Consider the following 15,077-nt stretch of genomic DNA (forward strand, 5'->3'; position numbering starts at 1 on the left):
ATATAGGGAGTTTCCCGAGGTCTTCATGGTGGGGTAATTGCCCTTGGTTTTTGCTTCTTTTTGCTTTTTTTCTTGGCTTTTGCTTTTTTTTTCAAATACTCATACGGAGTATAAGAACAGTGTTATAACATTCCCCATAGATCACGAAAATAATCTCATCTGTGCCCACCTTGGTGGCTGCAGGGAATGATGTGATGCGGGGGTCAACTAAAAATGATGAAAAAGGCAATGTACCTAGCTGGACGTATCGGGTTAAAAGGCAAGACAGGTATCACGTCAATTTATGCCAAGACCCCAACACCACTATTGGAACTAGCCCCAATCCCGGATTAGATATACGATATACACCACGTGAGACTGTTCCTGGCAGACAGTTGGTGGAGGAGTTCAAAGTCACCTGAGGCATTTTGTTGGGTATTACCTCGGGAGTTCCACTATATTTTAAGGCTTGGCATGAATATATAGATCTAGATACTCTATAGATAGATGTATAGATCGATAGATCTTAAGTATATAAGGAAGTATATAAGTATATCAAGAATATAAATGAATACAAATAAGAAGAAACCGAGTCTATAAGTTCCCGAATGAGGATCTTCCCGCTGCCGAAATTGTCCATTGCCGATTTACGTAAAAATCTGTGGACGAGACCGCACTTGTGGATTTTTTTTGTCTTTTTTGTCTTTCTTTTTTTTTTTTTTTTTTTTTTTTCTTTTTTTTTTTTTCTTTTTTTTTTTTTTTTTTTTTTTTCCTTTGTATTTGAATATTTGAATTTGTTATTGGGGAATATCACTATATCACTCATATTAGAGACAATGTTAGAGATATAAAAGAGTATAAGGGAAGTATATAAATTAAATTCTTATCTTATCCTTTTCCTCTCTCCGCGTTTTCGGAATTGAATGGAATTTTTTTATCTTTTTTTTTATTAAAAATTGCAGATCAGAAGGTCAAAAAAGAATATCGCAGTTAGGTCTGATCGCGATTTCTCGTTACATACAACTTTCAATCTACCCCACCATCGCAAACCCTTCCTCGCCAAGGCTTACTCCAGATTTCTCTTTTATCTGTCCTCCTGCCCTCTTCTTTCTCTAATACTTTCCTTATACTCCTCCCCCAAGGTCCTCCCCACCAACCCGAATGACACAACCTCAGAAGACCATTGCCGTGGTCAACGGGACAGGCCGACAAGCGGCCTCGCTAATCCGCGTCGCGTCCGCCGTGGGGTACTCAGTGCGCGCGCAAATCCATTCCCTGAAAGGCGTTATCGCACCAGAACTTCAACAACTACCCAATGTGACCCTCCTCCAAGGCCCGCTCCTCGGGAATATCGCCCTGATGGACGAACTCTTCAAAGGCGCCCAACTCGCCTTCATCAACACCACCTCCCAGTCCGGCGACGAAGTAGCCATCGGCCGCGACTTGGCCGACGCCGCAAAACGGTCCGGCTCAATCCAGCATTACATCTACAGCAGTATGCCGGATCATTCCGTTCACGGTCCCTGGCCCGCAGTCCCGCAGTGGGCACCCAAGTTCACCGTCGAAAACTACATCCGTCAGCTCGGTATGCCGGCCACATTCGTCTATGCCGGTATCTACAATAATAACTTCACGAGCTTGCCATACCCGCTCTTCCAGATGGAACTCTTGCCAGACGGGAGTTTCGAGTGGCGTGCGCCGTTTGATCCGGAAATTCCGTTGCCATGGCTTGATGCTGAGCACGATGTTGGTCCGACTTTGCTGCAAATTTTCAAGGATGGCACGAAGAAATGGAATGGTCATCGGTGAGTGAGACAAGTCATTCTGAAATCGGACTTGCTTCGCGGATTCCGTCCGGAGTCTGTGGCCTCGAAGACAGCCAGAAACAATAAGAGAAAAAGAAACTAGCTAACACACTTCTCATTTAGTATTGCTCTCACCTTCGAAACACTCTCCCCACTACAAGTGTGCGCAGCATTCTCACGTGCCCTGGACCGCCCATGTCGGTATGTCCGCTCGCCCAAGATCGAGATCAAAGTCAACATCCCGCCGGGATATCGAGAACAGCTGGAAGCTCTGGAAGAGCTATTTGGCAGATGTGGAGCCCCCTACTTCCCACAGCCAGAATTCTCACAGCCGGCTGCCGGCTCACCAAAGGGTCTTGGACCTGCGGGTGGAAAGGGCGCCGGTGCAGGTATGATGCAAGGACCTGGCGGAGTCGTCTCGCAGCGGGTGACCGACGAGGCTCGACATCTATGGCAGGGCTGGCGCGATATGGAAGAGTATGCGCGGGAGGTCTTCCCAGTGGAAGAAGAGGCTAATGGGCTTGACTGGATGGTTTAGCCTTTTCGTTTTTATTTGTTGGCTCTAGCCTTGCTTTTTTTCCTCTTACGACAGTCCGATCTGGGCAGAGATGTGCATGGTGATGTGTTCTGTGCATGTTCTGCCCTTGCTGTTTTTCTTAATCATTGCATTCTTGGCGAACGGGCATGGGATATATGGACTTTCACTTAACCTCGGTTTCTTAATAAGATGCTTGGGGTAGCATTGGACGAGGATTTTGCCTTGTTTGATTTGATTTGATATCTGATCAGACTGAAAAAAAAGTTGTGTTTTTGTTTTTGCTTCTATTGTTTTACTCGGTTCAATGAACCTCCCCAAGCGTCGAAAAGGAGAAAGGAAAAAAAAAACAAAATATGGAATAAGATATCCCGACTCTGGTTACTGGCCATGAGATCTATTTGCTCTACGCGAATATGCCCAATTTTTGCTTTTTGCTTTCCACTTTTCACTTCAAACTTCCAACTGCTAGGAGACCCCGAGGTTAGATCCACCTCCGACTCTTTTTCGTCTCCATTAATCGGCCTCGTGCCCACTGACCCCAATTGACCAGTCCTGCAGGTCCCGTGCGTCCACGTTAGAGGTTCATACGCTGGTGCAGACCGCTCTTATCTTACTGGGTGAACAAATCGGGGTAGTTCACGGACTCGGACTCCGGAGAAAGAATTGAGTTGAGGGGGGGAGTTTGTAAAATGTAAGTACTTTCAGCCGAGGGGAAAGTGTCTTGATATAATTATGCGGTGTACGGAGTATACCCGTTACATATGTGATTAGACTTCCAACATAAGAGTGTTAATATAATGAATCACCGTTCAAATAAAGTATTCTTTGTTATTTTTAGTTTACATGCTTGCTTTTTCTTCTGTCCCCGCTTCTTATCGCTAAGAGATGAGTTGGATTGTGGCGATGTGGCTGTGCGTGTTTATGAGTCTACAAAGTACAGGGGTTATTTTCTAGTCAAGATATATGTTGTATATTGTACATGTAAGGTAGCCAAGAGACATTTACATAAGGATAATACTGATTGGTGTAAATGTATGCATTGGGGCTCCATTTGAAAGTTCATATAGACATACGGTGAGTTTTCAAAGTGTGTATGAAATCAAGTCAAAAACATTGATACAACTAGAACTAGAATCACAATTCACACAATGAACATCGTTGTAAGCAATTTCTACCCCTCATGAGCTAATAACCAGTGCCAACCAGAACGTTCTACTCGAAAAGTACTAACTAAAGATCCACAAGATCAGCGTCAGAGTTTTCTGAATATTTTGGCCTTATGATGTAGTCCTCGACACCTGAGGCTTATTGCCCAGGTAACACCCCCACCAACCGGTAGACAAGAATGGTACACAAAGATACTTTGGTTCTCCGCTGTAGTACCATGGAAACAGATGTACCAATAAGTATTGCCATGTAGCTCCCTAGCTCTCCGCGCATAGCTTTTTTTTTTTTTTTTCCTGCCGTCCCTGAATTGCCTTCGCCCCTCTTCTCAATCTTTCCCTCTATTCTTCTATTTAAAAACTCTGTGCATTTTTATTTACGACTCTTCACGAAATACATACCCATTATGTCTAACGATCAGTCCCTCCTTGACCGCGTCGAGATGCCTAGCATCCCCGAGGCTGCTATGAAGAAGATTGCTGTTCTTGAGGAGCAGTTCTCTCGTGCTGAGGTTGAACAGTGTATGTTTGTGATTTCCTTTTGTTAGGGTGAACAGCGTTGCAGAATACTCTAGATCAACATCCATTGAGAAGTGTACCAATTGCTAACATACACAATCTACAGTGCGCCACTCTGTCAAGCTCATGACCCCTTTGATCCAGAAGCGCAGTGAGATCATCAACATCCCCGAGGTGCAGGCTGAGTTCTGGATGCGCGTGTTTGCCAGTGCTCCCCCCGAGATCGACGAGTACATTCTCTCCAGCGATGCCCAAGTTCTCGGCGAGAGCCTCAAGAACATGAACGTTGAGCGATTCGAGCTCGATGCCCAAGGCAACGGCGAGCCCCGCAGCTTGCGCTTCACCTTTGAGTTTAAGACCGGCGAGGAGAACCCCTTCTTCACCAACGAAAAGCTCGTCAAGGAGTTCTACTGGCGCCAGGAGGTGTCCAAGAACGCTGCTGGCAAGACCCGCACCTGGGAGGGTCTCGTTTCCGAGCCCGTCCGCATCAACTGGAAGAAGGATATGGATTTGACCAAGGGCATGCTCGATGCTGCTTGTGACCTTGCTGAGGCCGAGAAGAAGAAGGGCGGTGACCGTAAGAAGTTGCCCGAGTACGCTGCTCTTGTTAAGAAGGTTGAGGAGGCTGAGGCTGAGATTGCCAACGCTGAGGATGACGAGGATGATGAGAACCCCAGCCCTGTTGGCATGAGCTTCTTCGGATTCTTCGGATACCGTGGCCGTGATGTCTCTGCTGCTCAGTCCAAGGAGGCTGCTCAGGAGATCGAGGCTCGCTGGGCCAAGATCCAGAAGGGTGAGGAGATCGACGAGGCTGGTGACTCTGACTCCGACGATGAGGAGGATGACTCCGAGGGTCTTGAGGAAATCGATATCTTCCCCGATGGAGATGACCTTGCTGTTGCCATTGCCGAGGACCTCTGGCCCGATGCGCTCAGCTACTACGGTATGTAGATCCCGAGCGAGGTGAGACGTATCCGCTAACTTTGACCGCAGTTCAATCCTTCCAGATCGGCGAGGAGCTCGAAGATATGGACCTCGATATGGAGGAATTGGACGGAGAGGACTCCGATGAAGATAGTGAGTCGCGCCCGCGCAAGAAGGCTCGCAACTAATCCCATTTGCACCCGAAACGCCCCCCTTTTGATGATTTTTTGCTTTTTTCCTAACCACATGATTTATATATCACAGTGCAATGAGAAGGATTAATAATAAGACGAGGACGAAGATGAGCGCCGCGATACAAAACGAGGACCATGTATCTAGTCGAAAAAGTTAGTTTGAACTTGAGATTCCCATACCAGACCAGACCATCCCAGTAGAGATCCAGCATAGATGGAGTAAAACGGGGAAACCAAATCTCTTACCCTCATTCTTGCGTACAATATGCTTGATACGCGACATTCCATTCGCCAACTTGCCCCCAACCCTGTCCGCCAGGGTATCAACTTCGTCAATCATGACAGCCTGATCCTCCAACTCACGACCCATATCATCAGCCTGCTGACGCAGATTCCCAACAGTGCGAAAAACACCATCAAGCTGCTCGTCCTGTTCATGCATAAGCTCAGACTGACGCTGCTGTTCCATAGAAGCATAATAATTCTCCCCGCCACGCCCGCGCTCCTCCTCTTCAAGCGCAGCATCAAACTCAGTAGGATTGGGTAGAGTATCAACAGCATGGGAAACAGTCTGCTGCAGCTCCTGGTGCATTTTCTCCACCTCGTCACCGACATCGTCGACGAGCTTGCGCCGCCGCTGCACCTCCTCTAATTCCAGTCCATAGCGATAGGGGTCTTGTTCGATTGCGCGGACGCTCTCGACGAGGTCGTTGAGATCAGCTGTTAGCTCTGTTAAGGTTGTTTCGAGCTCGGCGCGCGATTGCTTGAGTTCGGGGTTTGATGGGCTTTTGGCTAGCGACCGAATGCGGAGGTATGAGGAGAAGAGTGGCCGGCTGGTTTGTAGTGTTGAGACGACGTCGCTGGGAGGTTGGTTAGCTGGGGACTTGGAGTTTGGGGGTTTGTAATGCTCACGCTTGGACTTGTAGGAATGGGTCTGCGTGCTCCATGGTTGCGTTATGGTGTTTTACGGTGTGTTGTTGATAGTTCTCGGCCCCGGGTTGGTCCACGGGTGAGTCTGGAGCGGAGGGTGTTGCTGACTGATTTCTACGGTGGGGAGTTGGGACAACTGCGCAGTTTTGGCCTGACGGGAAAGCAATTCTGCCTTGAATGAACTCCACCTTTCACTACAAGCACGATTGAAGTATCGTCAGCTCTATTTTTGGATGGCATATTAGCTACCTAACTATGGTATATTGGTTATCTTTTTTGAGGAGCTAACGTCGTTTTTCAAACTCTCAAGTCTTACACATCATTGATATCACTCCTAGTTTCAAGCTTCCCCCAAGGCAAGAGCAACAGCTTTTCACGATGGATCAAAGTTTTTGTAGACTGGACTATGCGTGAGCTTATAAAATAGTTTGTCTATGTCAAGCGCTGGTCTTTATTTCAGCTATTCCTTGAAGCGACTGATTTTAGTCAATCACACATGCACCTATTGCATAATACTGCGACACATATCGCTTTATGTTTGACTACTGAGCGAAAGCAAGATTTCCTCACGATCCAGGGAGTGGCTTCAGACCAAGACGAATTATGTTATTGTGGTTGCTCATCGATTGCTCTACGGAATCACGGAAATCCCAACGAGGGTCATATACCCAAACCTGTTATACTACGCTTTGTCCTAAAACTAGGTCGAAATGGGTTATTTCTAGGTTTTCTGGGGCCTAGTCACTGGTCTAGGTTATAATCCTTCCACCTAGACTAGAATAAGTTGGGTTTCACGTCGAGACCTCCGAGTCAAAATGGGTCGTACGGAAGCTTAGAGGAAACCCGGGGGCATGCAAACGGCGTCATCCTTCATGGGTATGGTGTTTATGTCTAGGCCACATGTGAAGGAGAGAAAAGCGAAACTAGATTGTTTGATAGTCTTTTAAGGTTCTCTCACACGCCGAATCGCATGCGGCTGGCTTATATTAACCTAATACAACTTTATGCGATTAGCATTACCATGTGACCAACCCTTTATAAGGTTAAACCGAAGCCAGAGAAGGTTATTTTAGGACTGGAAAAACTCAGAAAGCAAGTATTTCCACTTGATAACAGAGACAGATAGTGCCGTTTTCAACGAATCTCGCCACTGCATTGAAGATGTGCGACATCAATGACTTTTACCTAGAACACTGTTCAAGGAGATGTAACCTCCAGCTTGTCTATAGACATCCAACAAAGCTCTCAAGGAATATGCACGAATCACTTGTGTTGCGCAACTGTTATAGCTTCTTCTGAAATCACTCTAACCTACTCACTAGGTGGAAGGCAACACCGAGGATGGGTCAATCTCCTTCTATTAAGTCGGCTCGGTTACTGAGACACTGTACTTATTCAAAAATGTAGACTACTATATATTATCAATCATCTCCCTTAGATTGAAGCCACGTCAGACTCACTCGTCTTCAGAGTGTGGGGGGTAGATATTCACTATACCTGCATTAACTCGTATATCCCATGGGTAAAAACAGGGATTTTGTAGAGGATGGCGTATAACTACGAACCCGGTCTCTCCAAAGCATATCGTATAAGCCTTGTGTTAAAACCCGGTTTTTGTCGAGGATGGTATTGCCTAAAGGATTTATGGTACGTGATCTATAATCTCTAGTCTTGGTGAATACTATAAGTAGCCATTTATAGCCCTTACTTCACTTCGGTCTATCCTTCATTTCTCTACCTCTATCCTTTGAACAGATTTTTCTAGGCAGTTCAATACTCTACTCGGCCAATTTCAGTCATATCATATAAATCGGAATGGCTATGCTATCCTTCAACCATCTTCTACCCCTCCTTATACCGCCCATCTTATACCTAGCTACTGTCATCCTCTATCGTTTATATTTACATCCTTTGGCAAAATTTCCGGGTCAAAAGCTCCACGCAATTAGCGCCATCCCTTGTGCCTACTCTATGGTGAAGGGCCGCCTCCCATTCAAGAACAGACTTTTACACGACAAGTATGGATCTGTTATACGCATCGCACCAAACGAACTTAGTTTCAACACTGCACAAGCTTGGGAGGACATATATAGCTTCAAACCAGCAGGCAATGCTCAGCTTCCCCGAGACCCTATCCATATCGGATCGGTGGATCCACTAAACGGTGTCTATCCTATGACATTGTTAAACGGTGCGGAGCACGGTCGACTACGTCGGGTCTGGTCCTATGCCTTCTCTGATAAAGCATTACGACAAAGTGAGGAGCGAGTCCAAAGCCATATAGGAAAACTTATCAATCATCTACGACAACGAGAAGGTGATGAGGTAAACTTAGCCCGGTGGCTCAGTATGACAACATTCGAAATAATTGGAGACCTTACTTTCGGAGAGCCGTTTGGCTGTTTAGAAAAAGATAATGACGAGTCATGGTATAAGTTGAATTTTGCAACATTCAAAATTGCCGCCTTAGAGCAGGCCACTCGTCGCCTAGCTGAGGTCAACTCCTGGGGCCAACGATGTCTAATGGCATTAATTCCCTATGCTTGGAGGAAACTACGACACGACCACTTGATATGCAGTCGCGATAAGGTATTACGACGCCTGGAAAAGGAAAAGCACGAACAACTCGACTTTATAGCCTATACGCTCAAACATAGAGATCAATTCAATTTGAATGATAGCGAGGTCATCGTCAATGGAGCTACATTTATCGCGGCTGGAAGCGAGACCTTGTCTAACCTTCTTTCCGGCCTAGTCGCACAATTGCTTTACAATCCGGAAAAATACGAAAAGCTCAATCATGAAATTCGTTCAAAATTTGCCAAATCGGAGGAGATCAGCTATGACCGAGCCGGTAAACTCCCTTACCTGAGCGCTTGTATAGAAGAGGCCCTTCGGTTGAAGCCGCCAGTTGGTGAGGGTCTTTTAAGGCGTGTACCGGAAGAGGGGGCCACAATCGATGGACATTGGGTTCCAGGAGGCATGTCAGTGTCAGTCGACCCGTGGGCCGCATCCCATAGTGAAGGTAACTTCCGGGACTGCGATGAATTTGTCCCCGAGCGATGGCTATCAGACCAGGAACATTACTTTGCAGCCGACCAGCGAAAAGCTACCCAACCTTTCTCGCTAGGACCGCAGGGGTGCATAGGCAAAAATCTAGCGTACATGGAGATGAAGTTGATTATGAGTCACTTGATTTGTAATTTCGACATCAAGAGCACGGATGGAGCCTGGCAATGGGACCCTACAGGCCAGATGAGGAATCTCAGAGTTTATGTCGTCTGGGAAAAGCCGCCATTAAATGTGAGCCTCACGTCAGTCAACTCATCAACCTAAAAAGCGAAAGATTTTCGAATGCAGTAGGTGTGGGAATGGAGCTGTTATCGGTTTCCCTAGTCCTATTGTCTTGAATATGTAATTGTCACTCTCGGGTGTCCCATCTCTCTCAGGCGTAGGAGAATTGGTTCCATCTGCATATCAACTATGAACCAATTCTGCAAATGGGTATTTATCATACCCTCTTGTTGGATAATCTCATCTCACATTGTTTTCTTGGAGACTGAGCGGCTTGTTTGTCAGAAGCAGGGTATAAATACCCTTCTCTTTGCTAGATTGAACAACAATGATTATTCTTCCCTTCCTTCAATTCACCAGTGACCGTGACACCTCTGCCTACCATTCCTTTAATCCTAATCAATTCTACCAATCGGTTATCGACTACTAGTTGCTTCAGCTTAGAGAAACCCAAGAAGTTAAACACTCAATCAGACTGCGACGCGCATTGTCCGATACTTCGAAGTGATAGCTCAAGCTATGGCTGATATAATAAATGGTGTTTGGACTCCCTTGCTATATATACCCTTAACCATTCTTGCATGACAGACTCTTGATCACACCTATTGTTTTCTTTTCACCATAACCCGCTCACCATTGACCTCCATATCACCGCTTTCAATCTCAATATCGACAAATCCATTCCGTAAGTATAGCTTACGAGCCGAATGATTATCCTCTACCACGGATAGTTTGATAGTGGTGGCACCACTGCCATAAGCCCATTCCTCAACAGCAGCCACTAGCGCATCCCCGACACCACGACCTCGTGCAGAGGGAGATACCCACATAGATACAAGTTCTGCAGTCTCAGGTTCGTCAAGTAGAATTCCCCCGGCCATGCCCACTATCGTGTCTTCGAGAGAAGCAACCACTTGGTAGCCGCCGCATATGCTAAGCCGGTCGCGCCACCGTTGCTCAGACGCATTTTCCCAGTCTGCTAGTTTTGATGAGAATGCATAGGGTGCGTTCGCAAGTGCAGCCAGTCTTTGGTGTTTCCATATCTCCCATTCGTCGGGACCAATATTTTGAAGCTTGATCATTTTTATGGTTGAATATAGTGCGAGGTGGAGGTAAGCCCAAGATTTATGAGGGTACAGGCCAAATGCGAGTGATGGTAGGAATAGAGCATATAGTGAGACCCCTAGACGTCGGCGTTAGCTTAAGTTGGTGGTAGTATTGAGTCCAGGTGCTCGGAGGTAGTATGAGCGACAGGAGAAAGCAAGAGCCATATGGAAAGTAAGAAGAACAATGTGGGCCTACCAGTGTCAGTATTCTGCAGCAATAGCACGGGTCCTTAGCAAAGGGAAATAAAGGTAAAGTTGAGCAGAATAAAAAAAAAGGAAATGGAATAAACGTAGATTAAGCATATATATCTCCCCGGCGTGGAGGCTTACAGTATTTCACAATGACTCATTCCACGATGAAGTCCAATAGCCGTTTATGAATCGTGATGCAGGGGTTATTTTTGGAGTAACCTAATAAAGGTTAGCCTAATTCTGGACACGAGGAACAAATCGTGGAGTAATCCCCAGAGCTACGTTCGAAAATTCGCTGTACTTCCAAGATCTGGAGGAAGCACCAAGTTGGTTGTACGGGGTCATATATCGGGCATCAACACCTTCAGTACTGGGATCCTGACACTGGACACTTACTGGGCATGGATGGTCAGAAAGCCTACATAAGTTGGCTGTTCGTGTATTATATGCAAGGAAGAAGTGAGTTCTGGAAGCTTAGCAAATGAGGCGGTCACAACTAATATCAAGAGCAATGCCGATATTTTCAGTGGTAAACACCGCAAGGCCTGCTCACTGTTCGAAGTGTTTATAAGCAAGTATACTCCAACTTCCAATATATACTTCAATCTGTTTGCATAGTTTCAATATTATCATCATTCCATTTTGGGCTTCTAACGTCGTTGAAGTAGGCCGGCTTAGAAAAGTATGCCTCTATCATCTTCACAAAGTATGCTGAATTGGACGAACGAAGCATATCTTCCAGAATCTTAGCGACCGCATCTCTCTCTTTGGAAGTAGAATCAGCACCACGGTTTTCCGAACAACAACTGCAACCTATAGTACAGTGTCCAATACCCTTGGTCCTATAGGTCGTCAAATGGCGGCTTTGGCAGCGCCCACAGCTCCGACTGTGGCAGCCTCCTCTCTCCGCACAGTCTTTGACTAGCTCTGGGCGACAATACCATGTTCAATTCTCTCTGAGGGGGTCATACATCTGCTTCAGAGGTCGGTGAGGAAGAAAGGCTTCACCTTCGTATAGCTTGCGCTGTTGGATGAATATCTCTCTCTGAACGCACTGCAGCTCTTCCTCCCATTCCTGCACCTTTGATTTATCCTCTGCAGTGGATACTGGCTGTGCAAGCTTTTTTTCTATGCCGTCGGAGCGCTGGATGAGTCCCTGCAGAGTCATCTCAGCGACTATGACACTAATGAATATCTCGTGCCAATATTTGAATGTTTGATATCTGATGGTGTAATTATGTCCGCCTTTGCCGTAGTTTTCGACAGGCGTGAAATTACCCTCGAACATTTCTGAAAATGGTATCTTAGTCTTCTGACTAACCTTGGCAAAGATGGAAGACATTGTTGTTTGGTGAGTAAGGAGAGATGAATGTTTGAAATATATTTATAAAGCTGGACTCCGCTGCTTTTTGGGTGTCGGTCAATTTTTGAACCATAAAAAGGGTAATTGTCCCTGAATTGGGATATACCTGCCTAGGGAACTACCTATTTTTCATTTCTTAAAATCCTAGACCACAGCACTCCTAGACTGCATATATTGTTAACCCATTTAACATGGACAGTCACAGTGTGTAAGCATACTTTTAAGTAAAAGCCTTGAGTTTAGATATTATGCGAGCAATCCCCATCACAAGCCCAAGTGGCTCAGTGGTTGCCTTCGTGGTCTAGTTGGTTATGACGTCGGTCTCATATCCCTTCCCTTGTTCGCAAGGTCTATATGACATTCTTGGTAACAAGATTGACATCCGAAGGTCTCCAGTTCGAACCTGGACGAGGGCATTTCTTTTTTCCATTCTCTTTTTTAGTTCAGATATAGTGGATATGTGGGCGCGGGGTCAATTCCTATTGCCGGAGAGATATAAATTATTTAATTTAAAAGAACACCTGTGAACCGAGAGAGAATATAATTAGATTACACATTACCGAACCTCAACATTTTGGTTCTGCCGGTTACCATTCATGCTGTATTTTTGCATTTCCCAAAATGTAAACTCGCTCGCCAGAAATGCGGCCACAGAAAACAACTGAACTTCTTCACAACGTATATAATATTAAAATTGGGGTCATTTAGTGCTTTCATTATCCGGCAACTCGTGGATAGGAGGATTGTTATCTTTGGTAGGTAGCTCTGACACAGGAGCTCCTTCCAACTCTCTTGGTTTGACAGGAGCGTTGTCTAACTCGCTCGGGTTTGACGAGGAATGGACAGTGGGGTTGTGTTGTCTCATGGCAGCTTCAGTGAGGGCTGTCTGCTGATGAGGCGCTTGCTTCTGTGAGCGACGACGCATGAAATACCAAAGCAAAGCAAGAATAATTGCTAACCCAGCAACACCACCCACCACGCCACCGGCAATAGCGCCAGTATTTGGACCAGAATCGCTACTCGATGTTGGAGAGGTACTCGGTGTCGCGGAGCTGCTCGATGTCGGGGAGCTGCTTGCTGTTGCAGAGCTGCTCAATTCTGAGGTGGTCGTTATTGTGGAGCTGGTCGGTATTGAGGAGCTGCTGGATTGTGGGCTCGCAGCTGGTTATATTAGTTCGGAGTTCATGCCGAGCAGGGGTTGAGTCTTACCAGGTGACAATATCGGCAGCGTTGTCGTGTGTGAAAGCGAAGCATGCCCCGGTCCCGCACACCCAACCCCATAATTAGTCCTGTTAAACCCGACTGCATCCTGCTCACAGCAGAAAAATCCACCATCGGCATTTTCGTAAAGATCCCAGGTTTCGTCCGCGCATCGTGGTGGGTTCCTGATTTGGTCGGTACAGTCTTTACTTTCGCTCGGACAACACACGCCTGTATGTTTGTCGGTACAACGTGAGCCGCTGGGGCAACATCGGAAGAACGCCGTTTCAGGTCCACTCCATGCATTGGTCGGACATTCTCCAGCGAGGCAACTGCCATTTCTGCGTATTGCGAATCCGTTCGGGGGCCCCAACGCTAACATGGACATGATTGGAAAGAAACAAAACAAACGAAAGTTGACGAGGACGTGCGCGAGGTATATTAACCGAAGGCAATGAACTTCAACGCTATGAAGATAATGCTTGTGGAGAAAGCAAGTGTTGATTCTCGGAGGGGAAGAAGGGGAAGGGAGAGAAATCTCTAACTAGTTAAAGCAAACCGGATATGTCCCATGTAACTAATTATCTAATGAGCTAGTTTGAACAACAAACATACCAGGTTACCTGATGAAATTCAGGGGTGGGCTGCATTGACACCGCACGGGCATTAATCCTTGTCGGGAAATACGTCTTGAGTCTTGGCATAGATGATCCTAGACTAGCATAATATATTACCTTCTATTGTAGGCTGTCGAGAGTACCATGTCAATTCTTTGAAGATGACCAACTTTGCCTTCACGGATAAACGCTTTCTTGTGAGCAAAGGACGGATATGACTTGGACAAAGCCCTGGGGCCAAGTGGTTTAGGAAATGCTCCACTTTGGCTGGGCATGCTCAGCTTCCCGCAATTTGCGAACCTTGCCAGGAAGCCTTGACAAAAGAAGGCAAAGATCAACTGTTCGACGGGGTAAGGCGGGACGAGGTAACAGCGCTAAGCCGAAAAGAAGCAAGGCCTTGACAAAATCAAAATATTCATCTCCACAATGTATCCTTTCTCATGCCTCCTTATACACCCACGAAGACATCAATAGACATATAAAAAGAAACAAAACCGCATCGGATGGTTCTAGTAGGCGGCGAGGGATGCTCTGGTTGTAGGTTGTCCAATTCATTCTATACTAAGACTTATGAGAAACCCAAGGAGGCTGGTTTGAATGCGCCTCGGGTAGTACAGCCTTGGAATGTGCGAGTAATAATGTTAAGACTACAACATACAGGGATAGTTAAAGCTCGGGGCATATCCGCTAGCCGTTTAGTGGGGTATTGTTGCTGTCTATGATTGGCTTGAATAATCCCGGGATACAAAGTTGGCGGCGCCACAAATCGATGTACCGGAGTATGTTGTATATACTTACGGTTTAGCTATATAGCTACGCTCAAAGGGTTCATCACAATAAATCGACCTATATTAAACGTTGTATCATTACTACGTAGGAGACTTTAGATCAATCTAATATTAGTTCGTTGATTCAAAGCATAGCTCATGGATATCATTCAGGTAAGTAGAGAATAGAAAATGAAGCACTCAAGTAAAGAGGTATCTAAGATGTCGAAATCTATGCTTTATTAGCAGCGGCATTGGCGCATTGCTGGTAAATACCGGTACCTTGGTGCCTACATAGTTGTGGCCTTATGACGTAAATCAAACCGGCAGAAGAATTAAAATATCTAAATAGAATGATATCTGAGAAGGCCACTAAAGCGACTACTGAAAAGACAATTCAAAAGACCAAAAGACATGATAAGGCCGCCTACACTGCCGACTATTCTTGTTAAAGTATGGATTCATGGATTGGGAACTTGCGCGAAC

General features: G+C 46.0%; 7 protein-coding genes across 7 annotated transcripts; 3 read left to right on the forward strand and 4 right to left on the reverse strand.

Moving 5' to 3' along the window:
- Nucleotides 1-1,140: 1,140 nt before the first annotated feature.
- PGRI_056330 (NmrA family NAD(P)-binding protein) lies at nt 1,141-2,322 on the forward strand (the record flags this gene model as incomplete). The annotated part of the gene is made up of 2 exons (XM_040793346.1): nt 1,141-1,784; nt 1,908-2,322. The coding sequence occupies 2 exons, from the start codon at nt 1,141-1,143 to the stop codon at nt 2,320-2,322; spliced, it is 1,059 nt and encodes a 352-aa protein (XP_040648201.1).
- A 1,570-nt stretch (nt 2,323-3,892) lies between these two features.
- PGRI_056340 (histone chaperone napB) lies at nt 3,893-5,116 on the forward strand (the record flags this gene model as incomplete). Its single annotated transcript, XM_040793347.1, has 3 exons — nt 3,893-4,007; nt 4,111-4,947; nt 4,998-5,116. The coding sequence occupies 3 exons, from the start codon at nt 3,893-3,895 to the stop codon at nt 5,114-5,116; spliced, it is 1,071 nt and encodes a 356-aa protein (XP_040648202.1).
- Nucleotides 5,117-5,186: 70 nt separating this feature from the next.
- Nucleotides 5,187-6,069, reverse strand: PGRI_056350 (SNARE domain protein; the record flags this gene model as incomplete). Its single annotated transcript, XM_040793348.1, has 3 exons — nt 5,187-5,263; nt 5,369-5,982; nt 6,035-6,069. The coding sequence occupies 3 exons, from the start codon at nt 6,067-6,069 to the stop codon at nt 5,187-5,189; spliced, it is 726 nt and encodes a 241-aa protein (XP_040648203.1).
- Nucleotides 6,070-8,023: 1,954 nt separating this feature from the next.
- On the forward strand, nt 8,024-9,388 carry PGRI_056360 (cytochrome P450; the record flags this gene model as incomplete). Its single annotated transcript, XM_040793349.1, has 1 exon — nt 8,024-9,388. The coding sequence occupies one exon, from the start codon at nt 8,024-8,026 to the stop codon at nt 9,386-9,388; it is 1,365 nt and encodes a 454-aa protein (XP_040648204.1).
- A 560-nt stretch (nt 9,389-9,948) lies between these two features.
- PGRI_056370 (GNAT family N-acetyltransferase) lies at nt 9,949-10,428 on the reverse strand (the record flags this gene model as incomplete). The annotated part of the gene is made up of 1 exon (XM_040793350.1): nt 9,949-10,428. The coding sequence occupies one exon, from the start codon at nt 10,426-10,428 to the stop codon at nt 9,949-9,951; it is 480 nt and encodes a 159-aa protein (XP_040648205.1).
- A 1,162-nt stretch (nt 10,429-11,590) lies between these two features.
- Nucleotides 11,591-11,986, reverse strand: PGRI_056380 (uncharacterized protein; the record flags this gene model as incomplete). Its single annotated transcript, XM_040793351.1, has 1 exon — nt 11,591-11,986. The coding sequence occupies one exon, from the start codon at nt 11,984-11,986 to the stop codon at nt 11,591-11,593; it is 396 nt and encodes a 131-aa protein (XP_040648206.1).
- Nucleotides 11,987-12,707: 721 nt separating this feature from the next.
- On the reverse strand, nt 12,708-13,546 carry PGRI_056390 (LPXTG-motif cell wall anchor; the record flags this gene model as incomplete). The annotated part of the gene is made up of 3 exons (XM_040793352.1): nt 12,708-13,168; nt 13,217-13,392; nt 13,437-13,546. 3 exons carry the CDS (start codon nt 13,544-13,546, stop codon nt 12,708-12,710), a joined length of 747 nt encoding a protein of 248 aa, XP_040648207.1.
- Nucleotides 13,547-15,077: the final 1,531 nt, after the last annotated feature.

Source organism: Penicillium griseofulvum, assembly GCF_001561935.1.
Source record: "Penicillium griseofulvum strain PG3 chromosome Unknown contig_95, whole genome shotgun sequence".
Lineage (NCBI taxonomy): Eukaryota > Fungi > Ascomycota > Eurotiomycetes > Eurotiales > Aspergillaceae > Penicillium > Penicillium griseofulvum.